The sequence below is a fragment of the Hyperolius riggenbachi genome, chromosome 2 (genome assembly GCF_040937935.1).
Source record: "Hyperolius riggenbachi isolate aHypRig1 chromosome 2, aHypRig1.pri, whole genome shotgun sequence".
Lineage (NCBI taxonomy): Eukaryota > Metazoa > Chordata > Amphibia > Anura > Hyperoliidae > Hyperolius > Hyperolius riggenbachi.
Window position 1 is genome coordinate 184,655,183 of NC_090647.1, and position 15,700 is coordinate 184,670,882.

General features: G+C 42.3%; 1 protein-coding gene across 2 annotated transcripts in view; it reads right to left on the minus strand.

Moving 5' to 3' along the window:
- EDNRB (endothelin receptor type B) overlaps positions 1 to 15,700 on the minus strand; it is a 46,447-nt gene that overhangs the window by 20,827 nt on the left and 9,920 nt on the right. For both annotated transcript variants that reach the window (XM_068267900.1, XM_068267901.1), the window contains exons 3-4: positions 9,104 to 9,216; positions 3,194 to 3,395 (exon numbers count right to left, since the gene is read on the minus strand). In XM_068267900.1, the coding sequence (XP_068124001.1) occupies positions 3,194 to 3,395; positions 9,104 to 9,216 (315 nt within the window). The remainder of the gene's footprint in view (positions 1 to 3,193; positions 3,396 to 9,103; positions 9,217 to 15,700) is intronic.

The following is a 15,700-nucleotide window of genomic DNA, read 5'->3' on the forward strand; positions in this document are numbered from 1 at the left end:
GCAGCTGTCACACACACAGGTAACACTGCGTGTGCTCACGTACGTAGGTGCACTACTGAACAGGTATGCAGGGATTGGTATTACAAATGTGCAGCTGTCACACACACAGGTAATCAGTAAATATGCTGGGCCTGGCAGGGGCACAGTAGGAATTACCAAGGGGCCAAGGTCCAGCGGCTGCGACTGACTGACAGGGCTGTATATGCAACACAAGTGTCTGTGGGACACACACACACACACACACAAATAAATAGATCACAAGAACAACATTAGCTCTCAAAAGAGCTGTTGAGGAGGAGGAGTGCTTTTTAACAGTAAGTATCAGCAAGGAGCAAACTAACAAGCCTAACACAAGAGCCTAACTAAGCTTTCCCTATGTCAGCAGGTTCGCTCCCTTCTCCAATTACTGCAGCCACACGAGTGAGTGAAAAGGCTGACGCTGCCTGTGTTTTATAAAGGGGGTCTCCAGGAGGGAGTATAGCTTGATTGGCTACCCTGTGTCTGCTGACTGTGATGTAGAGGGTCAAAGTTGACCCTAATGATGTAGTATAGGTGGCGGGTCAAACTCGCAAATAGTTCGCGATTTACCGCGAACGCGAACCACCGAAGTTCGCGCGAAAACGTTCACATGCAAACCGTTCGGGCCATTTCTGTCTCATATATATATATATATATATATATATATATATATATATATATATATATATATATATATACATATATATATATACATATATATATATATATACATGCATATATGCATACATATATATATATATATATATATATATATATATATATATATATATATATATATATATATATATATATACAAATATATACATATGTACAGTGTGTGTGTACCAGTTGCCTGGGAGTCCTGCTGTTTTCTTCAGCTGCAGTAGTATCTGAATCACACACCTGAAACAAGCATGCGGCTAATCTTGTAATCTTGTCAGATTTTTGTCAGAAACAGCTGATCTGCATGCTTGTTCAGGGTGTATGGCTAAAAGTATTAGAGACAGGGGATTATCAGGACTGCCAGGCAATTTGCATTGTTTAAAAGAAACTAAATATGACCACCTCCATATAACTCTCACTTCAGGTTTCCTTTTAATAAAACTTGGGATGACACACAAAGCGGAGATAGAGTAGGTGGCTACTAATGATCCAATTCACTGAACAATCATTTGTTTCAGATCATTCAATATGGACCACTAATGGACAAAAATCTCCAACCAATCTGATCAGAATGATGGGATCAATCCCATCAGTTTATGTTCAGTTCCCATTCATTGAGTCCCTGTGTGAATGATCGCCGGCATCAATGATATGCCTCATCATTCACAAAAGCTGATACTTACACTAATAGTACACACAGGAAAGTTATGCGCAAAGACATCTTGAGGTCAAATAGTAAAATTACTCCTACACACTTTTTTTTTAATAAACAGACCTACATTTACATTTAAAATGTAACCCTTTACCTCCCACACTCCCCAATAGTTACCCAAATAACATTTTTGTAAAATAAATAAATAAAAAAAATATACAATTGAAAAAAATACATAAACCGTTATCTTAGTGACTGAACTTTTTTGAGTGTGTATGACAAGAGGGTATATTACTGTTACTTTTTAAATTATGGGCTTGTAATTAGTGATGGACGCAAAAATGCCCCTTTATTTCCAAATAAAATATTGGCGCCATACATTGTACTAGGGAAATATTTTAAATGTTGCAATAACCGGGACAAATGGGCAAATAAAATGTGTGGCTTTTATCCACAGTAGAACGTTTCATTTTAAAACTATAATGGCCGAAACTGAGAAATAATATTTTTTTTTTCATTTTTTCTTATTATTCCCATTAAAATGCATTTAGAATAAAATAATTTTTAGCAAAAAGTACCACCCAAAGAAAGCCCAATTGGTGGTGAAAAAAAATATGTATAAGTCATTTCAGAGTGATAAGTGCTGATAAAGTTATTGAATAGACGCAGATGAATGGACGCAGCACCGAGAGGTGAAAATTGCTTAGTTTTTAAGAAGAAAAACCCTTGGAGGTGAAATGGTTAAATCACCATGCTATATAAACACCCTTTGCATTAGACACCTCATCTATAAGTTACATAAACCAAAAGTTTTACATGGCTCTCCCATATGAGCCTATAACTGCTCCCTAATCCCTCCCCTTTTGGGGAAGGGTGGCTAGATTCTGGATCCTAGTGCCCAATGGGATCAATCACCCATGCTCCCCAGATATATGGTATAAAAAATTGTAGGGATTGGTGGAATCTACAAGATGCAAATCAACTGGGTATATTCAATCCCCAAGTAACAGAATTAACACACAGACATAAAGAAATAGGGAAAAGGACATGCTGAGAAAAACATATAGAAAATAAAGAAGAGAAAAGAGAGAAAGCCTGCTCACTCTAGCTGAAGAGCAATTGAGTCCAGGATGTCTGCCACCCAAACACAGCCATAGGGTCATCGCAAGATACAAAGAAAAAATGATTTGGACGCAAATTCAATGTCCGCTCGGGAAAGCACCATCTATAAGATCAGGAGCCCATTATCCGCTTATATTACTCAGATTCCTCAAACTAATGCCAACAGGCCCAGATGCGACTGAACTTTTTGTTTTCTGTTGTGTATGGTCTGAGTTTGGTCTTCCATCTGTTGTATGATTAATCTCCTGCAGCCACTCCACAATAGTAGGAGACTGAGAGGACTTCCAGTAATGCGCTATGATCAGTTTGGCTGCATCTATCAGGTGTTTAAAAAGGGATTTTTTTGTATTTGCCCAGTCAGGAGTATTGTGCAGGAGATAGTATTAAGGGTACATGGAAGCACCCACCCCATTAATTTTAGTCATAGTAGACATCCCAGCATCCCAATAGTTACACAAGTGCAGACAGCTCCAGAAGATATGTAGAAGGGACCATGTGTAGTGTTAGGAAACATCCTGTGGAGCTTATCCAGAGTATGATACCAATGGGTAAGTAGTTTATACCCCTATTCCTGAATATGGGCTGAGAATGAAGCCTTATGTGATAGGATTACCATCTTCTGCTACTAAGAACCAGTAAATGTTTGACCCAGAGCCGATTCCCACCTAGATCGACCACCGTGTATTTCATATTAAAAGACAAATAGATTAATTTCAGATGTAATGTAACACAGCTTACCCCCATAAAAGATGTTGCTTGTGCTGGAAGGAGCATACAAATGTTAATAATCTGTCCTTTGTAGTTTAAAATGATTGTATCAAAGCCTATGGCCTCAGGGACTGCCAGCAGAATCGATAAGGCCCAGATAAAACCAATTTCCAGCTTAGTCCATTTGGAAATTCCTTTCCCTCCAATATGAGGGAAGGCCACAGTCCTGTACCTAGGGGAACAGTAAATGTTAGAGCTAAAGAAATTATAATCACGCTGCTCATAATTAGTGTTATACATACGATACGTATGAGATCCCACCATCACCACCCCCCAATCACACTGCTCTTTCCCTGAAATCTGCAGATTACTTTCAGTTCATCTGACACACAGAAGCTAAAGGTGGCCATACACTGGTCGATTTGCCATCAGATCGACCAACAGATAGATCCCTCTCTGATCGAATCTGATCAGAGAGGGATCGTATGGCTGCCTTTACTGCAAACAGATTGTGAATTGATTTCAGCATGAAATAAATGTATCGGCCCCTTAACAAAATGTCCTTATCTCCTGCAGTTATAAAACAATTTTGTTGACAGGGTGAAGAGCTTATTAGATTAGTGCTGCACTATGATAAAGATTCCAGCAGAGAATGAGAGAAAACTCATTAAACTCTTTCACACACTTTTTTTTAAAGAGTTTTTTCTGAGAACTTATAATAGTGTAGTTACAGTAATCTATTGGAGCAGAAATTTTGACTGTAGTTTGTAGAGGTTTTCATCATAAAGGAAACAATTGAGTATTATTATTCCACTTCTAACAGTAAGGGCCCGTTTCCACTATCACGGAAATCACCGCAGTTTCCCCGCACATGAATCACACGGGGAAACTCTGCCACATTTTAGAAAGAAGACACCCAAAGGTATTCCGTTAGGAGTATGGTGAGTTAATAGAAGATTTTATTTTTTGTCACAAATTAGCGGAAAATTACACTTTGTGAAAAAAACTATTAAAATCCATTTCCGCTTACTTGTGACAATTAAAATAAAATCCTCTATGAACTCACCATACTCCTAACAGAATACCTTGGGGTGTCTTCTTTCTAAAATGGGGTCATTTGTGGGGTTCTTATACTGCCCTGGCATTTTAGGGGCCCTAAGCCGTGAGGAGTAGTCTTGAAACCAAATGTCGCAAAATGACCTGTGAAATCCTAAAGGTACTCATTGGACTTTGGACCCCTTAGCGCAGTTAGGGTGCAAAAAAGTGCCACACATGTGGTATCGCTGTACTCAGGAGAAGTAGTATAATGTGTTTTGGGGTGTATTTTTACACATACCCATGCTGAGTGGGAGAAATATCTCTGTAAATGGACAATTGTTTGTAAAAAAAAAAAAAAAAATTGTCATTTACAGAGATATTTCTTCCACCCAGCATTGGTATGTGTTAAAAATACACCCAAAAACACATTATACTACTTCTCCTGAGTGCGGCAATACCACATGTGTGGCACTTTTTTGCAGCCTAACTGCGCTAAGGGGCCCAAAGTCCAATGAGCACCTTTAGGCTTTACAGGGTGCTTACAATTTAGCACCCCCCAGAATGCCAGGACAGTAAACACACCCCACAAATGACCCCATTTTGGAAAGTAGACCCTTCAAGGTATTCAGAGAGGAGCATAGTGAGTCCATGGCAGATTTAATTTTTTTTTGTCGCAAGTTAGAAGAAATGGAAACTTTTTTCCATTTTTTTTTTGTCACAAAGTGTCATTTTCCGCTAACTTGTGACAAAAAATTAAATCTTCTATGAACTCACCATGCCTCTCAGTGAATACTTTGGTATGTCTTCTTTCCAAAATGGGGTCATTTGGGGGGTATTTATACTATCCTGGAATTTTAGCACCTCATGAAACATGACAGGTGGTCACAAAAGTCAGTGATGCTTCAAAATGGGAAAATTCACTTTTGGCACCATAGTTTGTAAATGCTATAACTTTTACCCAATCCAATAAATATACACTGAATGTTTTTTTTTATCAAAAACATGTAGCAGAATAACTTTCGTGCTCAAATGTATAGGAAATTTTACTTTATTTGAAAAATGTCAGCACAGAAAGTTAAAAAAGTCATTTTTTTTGACAAAATTCATGTCTTTTTTGATGAATATAATAACAACTAAAACTCGCAGCAGCAATCAAATAGCACCAAAAGAAAGCTGTATTAGTGACAAGAAAAGGAGGTAAAATTCATTTAGGTGGTAGGTTGTATGACTGAGCAATAAACCGTGAAAGCTGCAGTGGTCTGAATGGAGAAAAAGGCTCTGATCCTTAAGGGGTAGAAAGACTGTGGTCCTCAAGTGGTTAAAGGACTTCCAAGGCGACAAATAAAATCTGTGTTTCCTCACCTGGGGCTTCTTCCAGCCCCTAGCAGCCGTTTCAGTCCCTCGCCGCATCCCCAGTTCTCCTTGGTGTCCCGCTGGCTGTCCGTAATGATTGGTGATTCGCTGGCAGGTTGGCTCTTCTGCACCTGCGTGGGCACTCGTGCCCACACGTCCATGTCATCTGGTGCGTCCTGTGCCGGCACACAACTACTGCACTGGCACAGTACGTGCCAGATGAGGTGGATGAGTGCCTGCGCAGGCACAGAAGAGCTGACCCGCCGGCGTTTGACGAACATTACGGGCAGCCAGCGGGATACCGAGGAGGACGGGGGCAGGAGTGAGGGGCTGAAACTGCTGCTAGGGGCTAGAAGAAGCCCCAGGTGAGTAAACATAGATTTTATTTATCACCTCGGAAGTCCTTTAAAGAACAAGTGACACCCATGCTAACCTAGAAATAAAAAACACATATATAAGTAGATAAATACTACTACTACTTACATAACAGATGTATTGTGCTATCCACGTACTGATTCCTGTGAATTTTATAAAGGAAAAGCAGAAAATCCTTTTCTAGGCAGTGGCCATCTTGCCAAGCTAATGCTGACATCATATCCTCCCTGACTCTTGTTTTCCCCCCTCCTTTCTCTTTCTGATTGTGTATTCATTTGCTGCCCTCCTCCCAGGGTCTTTTTTTTTATTTACACATCCAATCACTGAGTCACCTCAGCCTAGCTTGTAAACACAAGTGTTTAGATAAACACTCTGTTATGTAGCTGGCCCGCTATATGTTGCTGCTTTAGGACAGCAATCCATCCAATATCTACTGCATTTGCTAAAACTGGTTCTGATGGAAAACAATTCCACATTTGCACAGCTCTCACAGAAAAGATACCTTTTTACATTTACAGATTTAGCCTCTTTTTTTTCAACCTTAACCTGCCTGGCGTTCTGATTCCCGCGGCCCTTGGCACATATACCCCTTGACTACATATACTGGGCCTAGCGCTAGCTACGTGATTCCCCCCTCCCTGCGGCGTCACTCCCTACCCTCCGGCCCGTCCGGAAATCCCGCATTTTCTTGAGAGATTCCCCTGTTGCCATGGCGACGAATGTCGTGACATCATCAACGTCGGCGACGTCATGACGTCACAGGGAGACCCGATCCACCCCTCAGCACTGATTGGCCAGGCAGCGCACGGGGTCTCGGCTAGAGGGGCCCTGTATCGCAGCGGGTAGCGGCGGATCGGCAGCGAGCGGCGGCGATCAGGTAAGGCACGCAGCAAGCAAAGTGCTTGCTGCGTGTTTTTAAAAAAATTTGTTCAAATCGGCCCAGCGGGGCCTGAGCGGTGACCTCCGGCGTCTCTGGACGAGCCTAGCTCGTCCAGAACGTCAGGGAGGTTAATAGGTGTCCTAAGGTTGATTTTTTTGTTGTTGTTTTATTTGCAATAACAACTGCTGATCAAATTGATGGAGCTTGGTTCTGCGAAAACGCAACATTCTCAAATTTAACAAACCCAGCAGGATGGTCAAGGTTCCCACTTTAGGATTGATCCACTCATACCAACATTCAAGCAAAAAGGCAGACAATGCATGCCTACTACTTAAAGGGAACCTTAACTGAGAGGTATATGGATGTTTCCTTTTAAACAATACCAGTTGCCTGGCAGTCCTGCTGATCGCTTTGGCTGCAGTTGTGGCTGAATCACACAATGGAAACAAGCATGCAGCTAATCCAGTCTGACTTCAGTCAGAGTACCTGATCTGCATGGTTGTTGAGGGGCTGTGGCTAAAAGTATTAGAGACACCGTATCAGCAGAAGAGGCAGGCAACTGCTATTATTTTAAAAGGAAAAATCCATATCCTTCTCAGTTTAGGAACTGGAGTTCTTAGCCTTTCAATAAGGGAACATACACATACAGTATATTCATCCATTCAGGGAATCTCTCTCTTACACCATAATAATAATGGTCTGTAGTGCCATAAGGATAAGTGAGCTACAGCTGGGGGGGGGGGGGGGGTTATTGCTGTGTGTTACTCATCTCTGCAAGTTTAAGCTTTAAATGCAAGTATTAGTGCTGATTTATATTTGATTTCGTCCGAATCTCGGCTCTTCCTGTTCAGGAAGCCAGAACTCAATCAGAAAAGAGTCCTTGGGCTAGACTCCCCAAGACTTCTGAACATGCCCTAGTAGATACAGCTCAAGAGGTTTGAGCCCACAGGAGAAAAGCACAATATACGTGCTACTTGTCTTGTCTTTCCCCTATTTCAGGTCTTTGTAGGATGTGCACAGCTTACCTTGTTTGTCTAAATGTCTTTGCAGGCCATATTGCAATGGTGTAAGAGAGTGTTTTTAGCTCCTTGATTAGTTGGTTGGATGCATATTTCCCTTTATTAAAAGGTTACGAACTCCAGTTGCTCCCAGTCTAAACTTCAAAGTTGTATGCAAGAACTGTCTGCTTGCATGCTTGTATGCTGGTATGAGTGGGCCAGTCTTAAAGAGGGAGCCTTGATGATTGTGGGTTGCCTTAACTACTTGATGACCCAGCCTTTACCTCCCCTTAAGGACCAACGCTATTTTTGGTGATCTGTGCTCTGCAGCCCCCAGCACAGATCAGGTTGCACGCAGAGCGATCAGATCGCCCCCCCTTTTTCCCCCCTATGGGGATGATGTGCAGGGGAGGTCTGATCGCTCCTGCTGACTGGCATGTTGCGGGGGGGGGGGGGGGGGGGGGGCACCTCAAAGCCCCCCTCCGCTGCGAAATTCCCCCCTCCCTCTCCTCCCTCTCCCCCCTGGCGATCCGGGCTGCACAGGACGCTATCCGTCCTGTGCAGCCAGTGACAGGCTGTCCCCTGTCACATGGCGGCGATCCCCGGCCGCTGATTGGCCGGGGATCGCCGATCTGCCTTACGGCGCTGCTGCGCAGCAGCGCCGTACAATGTAAACAAAGGAGACATATGTCTCCTACGTTTACATTTAGTCTGCGAGCCGCAATCAGCGGCTCGCAGGCTATTCACGGAGACCCTCTCCGTGATGTAACAGGAAACGGCCGCTCGCGCGAGCGGCCTTTCCTGATTAATTAGGGAGGCACCTGGCGACGCAGATCTGCGTCGATGGTCCTCCAGCTACCACTTTGCCGCCGCACGGTATGAGTGTGCGGTCGGCAAGTGGTTAATTTGAGGAAGCTTCAGAATTTTTTGAGAACTTAGATCCTTCGTTTTATTTGGAAGTTTTTGTTGCTGTGTGTTATGCATTGCTGCAAGTGTAAACTTTGAGTGCAAGGGTTAATATTTATTTACCGTAGATAGCAACACTCATGCTAACCTTGAACTGCAGGTCACGCTAATAGAATAAACTGCATTACTCTGCTGGTGTAAGTACCAGAAGCATTGCACTGCGCTTTCTACGCATGGCTATATTAATGGCTGTTAGTTAACCTCAGTTTGGGAATGCTGAAGATTCACTGACCTGGGCAAGCAGCTGGTACATTCAATTTCAAATTATACATTCCACTCAGCACAGAAATAAACTAATCCACAGTAACCGATAATGGAAAGAAATGATACCTGTCAATACTGAGTGCACATAAACTCAATACTGTAATCCCCACTGAAGACTTCTGTAGGAAAGGCACAAGTTTGCAAAGTTCAGCACCAAATGGCCAAGTCTGGGTTAGAAGCTTTATGTAAAAGAGAGATAAATAACAGTAAGTAACAAGATATACGATACAGATCACAGAGTAATCATCAGCAAGCATCACCAAGTTACAGAAACCATCAACTTCTAAATGTCCATAAAAGAAAATGTGCATCATCATATAAAGATCAAAAAATGTCAAAAGTAGAAAGACTGGTTAAAACCTAATAAAAATTGTGAATGTAGTTTAGATGAGGAAAAAGAAATGTAAGCTTTACATAAAATAAGGATGGATTGGAAAGGCTATCAGGTTTTGTTTGATTTTATTCCGATCTGTAATACAGATGGTGAGATCTTTCCTCTGGAGCCATTAGGACAGGAAATGATTAGATGTTTTTCCAGCTGTGGAACAGACAGCAATGAAATCACTTTCAGTGCAGTGGGAATGAGTTAAATCATCTTCACTGCCCAATGTTGCCATAAAGAGGATGCAATAACTTCTCATCTCAGTGCCAATGCACTTCCCATGTAAATAGCACTGGCTGGGTGTAAGAGAAACATTTCATTTATCTCTGAATTAATGTTTAGGCTAGAGGATGATTTATTTAACAACTTCCATAAAGGTAAGAATAGACACTTTGAGTTGCCTTAGCAGTGTATAAATGCTACCAGCTATCTGGATCCCAAAGCTCGTAGTGTTTCAGTGTATGTATGCAACTCCCCCTCTCCCCCCCTGCGGCACCCACGTGTGTATTCCGATTGTCTGCTCTGCAAAATGGATACTTTAAAAATGTCAATTTTGCACTGAAAAGGTGCAAAACAGGCCGTTTTGCATGTACATGTATCAAATATAAATATATATCAAATAATACAAATATTGCCAGTTTTAAATGTATCAAGAATACCATCCACTCCTTGTTTTATATTGACGTTATGCAACAAGGTGCTCTAGACAAATTCAAAGTTATTTTTACTCTTTGGCAGCAATAAAAGGAATTTATTTAACAAGAACCTGAACTGAAAATCAAAATTAAAAATAACCATACACAGGTCATACTTACCTCCTTTGTAGTCTACTCCTCAATCTCTTTCCCTTCTCCTGCGTCCCATTTGTTTACTGTGATCAATGGAATTCTCCATCCTCCATTTTAAAAATGGCCATTACCTCATAACAGCTTCCTGGTCAGCCCACTGTTAAACTGTAATATCACCCACTTGAGTCATAGGGAAACATGGACATCACCTTGCACATTCAGTTATAACTGACAGCTGCTGATATATATCTTTCAGCAATGGTATATTTTATTTCTGACAAAATATTGTCAGAACTGGAAGGAAATGGTGAGCTTCTGAGAGGAACAGACGGTGAGGTTAGTATGTAATATTAATTTGCAGCTACATCATGTGTTTATTTTAAATAATTTTCCTCGCTTCAATTTCTCTTTAAGTTCATACAATTTCCTTCATAGTCTCAAGGGTACTATTTACATCTGATCAGAGAGAGATCTGTCTCTTGGTCGATCTTCCCATACATCGTCTGTTGTGCTTTCAGGTATGAGCAGCCAGGGGCAGCTTTTGGCACTTATGGTGAGATTGCCCTAAAGTGAAACAATGATTGAATAATACATACCAGCTTGTGAGTACAGAATTTGGAAAAGGTACTGTATATTGAAACGTCCTGTTACACTGAAACTCCCCTGAGTGCGCAAATAGCAATTCATGAAACTCATATTCACTGCAGCTAAACAGACCATATTGGAAGTAGGGAAAAACATTTAAAAATATAGAACAACAGGTCAAAGTTTGTTATTATTTGTATTTATAAACTGCATGTAATATTATAAGATAAGTGGATAAAAAGGGTAAAATGCTGGTCTGATGTGACGATATCTGAGCCCCCCCCCCCCGCCCCGCCACACTTGCCTACATCCCAGGAAATGGGATACGGAAAATCCTAAATCCTCTTGTCTTAATGTCCTGTTTTCTCTCTCTCTCCCCTCACCCCCCTTTCATTTTTAGTCTCTCTTTTACACTGTTTTTTTGAACTTACTCTTAGGGCACCTGACTCCAAGCACTTTAAGTGGATCCGAGACAAACTTTTGCTGCCTTAATTTTTCTGCCCCTTACATATAGTTTATTGGGCATTCTTCCCCCAAATGCTTTTTTAAAATTTTATTTATTACCTAATTGCATGTAAATGAATGTCTCCACGCCCCCAACTCCTCCAGCGCCTAGACATTCTGAGTCCCATGCTGCAAGTGCTCATGGGAGCTAAGCCAAGAGGAGGCTTTTGCTGAATCACGCATGAGATTTCAGAGGCAAAGGGGAGGAGAGAGGAGGAGAAGGGAGTGGAGTTTTCACAGGCCTAGGGGAGGAGATGCAGAGCAGCTTGCCTGTATAATGATGACAAGCAGAATATGGCTGCTCTCATTGTATCACAGGAAGAAATAATCCTATACTGTTGAAGCTGTTAGCAGCTAGATTTACTGTGTAAACCATGTTAACTTTAGATAAGATATATAAACAAGTTACTCTACTTGTTATAGTTGGTTTTTCATCTTAGGTCCGCTTTAAGCACGACATTGGAATTGCTTGAGCTTCATAGAGTGTAAAAAGCTGTTTGAACTTTTTCTGTTGAAGTTGTATTATTACTGTTAAGTAATTAATATCTTATTTGGGAAGAACATAACTTGACCTCCTTTTGATGCTTTTGGAATACATGTTTGGACATTCAGTAACATTTCTTTGAAAACTGAAAAAATTAAAGCAGCAGTAGATTACTTAGAGCCTTACTCACCATTGCACACAGATAACCCCACTGAGATCTCTGTATTCTCATAAAGAGAGCAAGTTAAACGTTTCAAGAACCTTTGTGGTTTCTCTCTACTCATGTCACTATGTTTTAAAGAGAGTCTGAAGCCTTATAAATGACCTGTTTTTATTTCAGAATGCTTTTTAGCCTTAAGAGCAAAGATGATTTGCTGCATCCCTGCGGCTGTACGTGGGCTTTATCCGCCCTGAATACTGATGCAAAATTCTACGGCTTTCTAAGTTGCAGATTTTGCTGCCCGGAGGAGGCAGAGCTTTCTGCTGTAGCTCTACCTTCAGTCCATTCAATCACCGCCGATCGCCGCCTCTCCCCACCCCTCTCAGTCTTTTTTCAAAGAGAGTACCGGAAGATTTAGTAACGGGGATTTTGGGGGAGATAAAGCCCTTGTATGGCTGTGGGGATGCAGCGATTCATCTTTGCTCTTATGGCTAAAGAGCATTCTGAATGAAAAATAGGTAATTTATAATGCTTCTCTTTAACTGTGCTATGGGACAGGAACTAGAGGCATAACAATAGCCCCCGCAAAACTTTGCAACTGCAGGGGGAATGGGAACTGTGGTAGCACAGTAAAGCATTATTTTAATCTGCTCCATTGCTGTTTCTGTTCTATTCTACTCTGCATAAAAAGCACAGGTATTTTGTCCATGATTGCAAAGCATGTTTAAGCAGTGGGGACACTTACAAACAAGAATGATGACCTTGCAGCCCCGGGACTCTACTATTTTACAGTGGTATTTTTCATTAGTAAAATATCGTTAAAATTTACCGTTATTTACTACAGCAAACCATAACCCTATTCTCTTACAGAACCCTCCATCTACAATACCTGACCTTAACCACCCCCTTGATGCCTAACCTTAACCCCTCAGCTCACTTTAACCAATCCCTACCTATGCCTAACTGTTACCCCTTTCCCCATGGCTAGCCTTAACTGCCTCTCCCCCACAGCTTACCTTAACTTTCTCCCCCACACCTACCTTTAACCTTCCCCTCCCTTTCCTAACCTTAACCACCCCCCACGTTTAACCTTAACTAACACCCCCCCCTCCTTCACCGCCAGTACACCGCAAAAACAAAAATGTTCAGGTGCTGCCATAGGCACCTTTAAAAATGCTGGCAATAGCGTGAAATTTGGATGCCGCGTGTTATCTAAATCCCATACTAGAGCCATTATTTATAAAGATGCCTATGGCCACTAGCAAGCTGTTTCCCTTGTAAGTGCCGGCATGGCTTAAAGTGGATCTGAGATGAACTTTTACTCATTGCATAATTGTGTTCCTTTCCTATTGTTTATAGGGCATTTCTCAAGCCAACTACTTTTTTGCTTTTGTTTTAATGCTCTAATTGCCTATAAACTAAATAAGCCACTCCCACGGGTTTTCAGAGAGCCAAGGCACTTTCAGACGGTAGCAAGGGCTCATGGGAGCTCAGTCTGGGCAGGAGGAGGGGGAGGTATTACTAGCCAGAGATTTCAGAGGCAGAGGGAAGGAAGGAGGAGGAGGGGGGATTAGGTTTTTTTGCTCAAGATGCAGATAAGCCTGCCTCTGTGTAATGTTTACAAACAACATGGCTGCTGTCATTGTATCACAGGAAGAAATATTCTTATTCTATTGAAGCTGTTTGCAGCTAGATTTGCTGTGTAAACTATCTAAACTTTAGATAAGATATATAGACAAGTTACTTGTTATAGTTAGTTTTTCATCTCGGATCCGCTTTAAATATGCTTTGCAATCATGTAACACATTCCTGTGCTTTTCAATGATGATTATATACAGGAAATGTTGCAGCAGGCTGTCTTTGTATGGTTGCAATCTATAGAATTTCTGTCCATTTTATAGAAAGCATAGGAAAAGTGCAAAATATTTTTAAATGAAAGAAATAATTTTGTGTTCTGCCTGAATGACTGGGGCATTCCATAGAATGCCTACATTTTGCATCTTGTAAATGGGAAATATTTTGTGTTCCAGAGGACATTTTGTCTTCCAGAGCAACTTTTTTCAGTCAGGTAAAATATAATTCCTAGACATTAGTTATTCTTCACAACAAAACTTCTAGCTACATTACACTCTGGAGCAGTGTTTCTCAAACCTGTCCTCATGACCACCCAACGGTGCATGTTTTGCAGGCAAGTAATCCACCTATGTCTCAGCATCATGGAATCAACCTAGCTAAGACACTAACGACCCCAACTGTGCATAGGGGAGGTTGCCTGCAAAACATACACTGTTGAGGTGTCACAAGGACAGGTTTGAGAAACACTGCTCTAGAATGTCAGTATGGTAGACTGTTTACTGTCAGGAGGAATACGTGGATTACCTAAACACATATGTGCCGGGTATTTCCCTCACCTCACCAGAGCTGAAGAAGTGATTCAGTAAAGCTATGTACACACGTCCAAGAAAGTGCACGACCAACACCATGACATGCAAGAATTGGCAACACTTCTAAACCAGGTTACAACACCATGACATGTAAAACACCAAGACAAACTGTGTACACGACTTGTATTGTCTGCACACCAACCAACTGAACAACCAACTCATTTACAATTTACATACTGCATGCACAATTGAAACGACGGACTATACGACATGGCTGCATTCAAAAAAAGTATGTAGTTCAAATGACATTGTACACACGTGGCCAACTGCACGATATCAGCCCAACTGCCTGTTATTAGTTGCTCGTCTAGTTGTTTGCCACGCGTACATATGCCCATTTATCGTCCAACGGACCAAAATCAGACGACAATCAGGTTTGGTTAAAGAGAACCCGAGGTGGGTTTTAAGAATGCTATTAGGACAAAGAGGCTTCCGCTATAGAGAGGCCTTGCCTCCTCTATAGCGCCACTCCCCGCCTACGTCCCTTCCCTTCCCACCTCTGTAAGCTGATTGGAGGGAAGGGACGCAGGTTGGGAGCAGCGCTATAGAGGAGGCGGAGGAGCGGCAGAGAGTGACATCCTGGATGTAAACAGCCTGCTAGCGATATGCTGCATGTCGCTAGCACAGCAGGTTTTTTTGGGGGGGGGGGGGGGGGGACAGCAGAGCGCAGGGGGGCCTGGGGCAGGGCACGGTATAGTAACGGAGGCTGGTGATAGTATGCAAAACCAGCTTCTGTGTCCTAATAGCTTTCTTAAAACCCACCTCGGGTTCTCATTAACTACTCAAAGACCGGGTAACGCCCATGGGCGTGACCGCAGCGACAGCCCCAGGACCGCTGAACGCCAATTGGCATCAAGTCCTTTGGGCTGCAGTTTGCAGGAGATCGCGCGCAGGCTGCATGCGCATCTCCTGCTTGGGGGGCAGAGCTCCACCCCTCCTTCAGTCTCCAAGCGGCAATCGACGCTCGGAAGACTGTTAGACGGCGAAACCGCTGTCTTTTCTGTTAGTACAGCTCTGTTGGTGGGGAGAAAAGGGGGGAGGGGGGAGATCACTTGTCTGCTGAGTAGCCTGCAGCTATGCCTTAAAGCTGCAGTGGCCCATTTTGTTAAAATTGCCCTGGTCTTTAGGGGGGTTTACCACTGCAGTCCTCAAGTGGTTAAGTGTGTGAACGGGCCTTAAAGGGAAGGTCCAAGCAAAATAAAAAAATGAGTTTCACTTACCTGGGGCTTCTACCAGCCCCATGCAGCCATCCTGTGCCCTCGTAGTTACTCACTGCTGCTCCAGTCCCCTGCTGGCAGCTTGCCAACCTCGGAGGT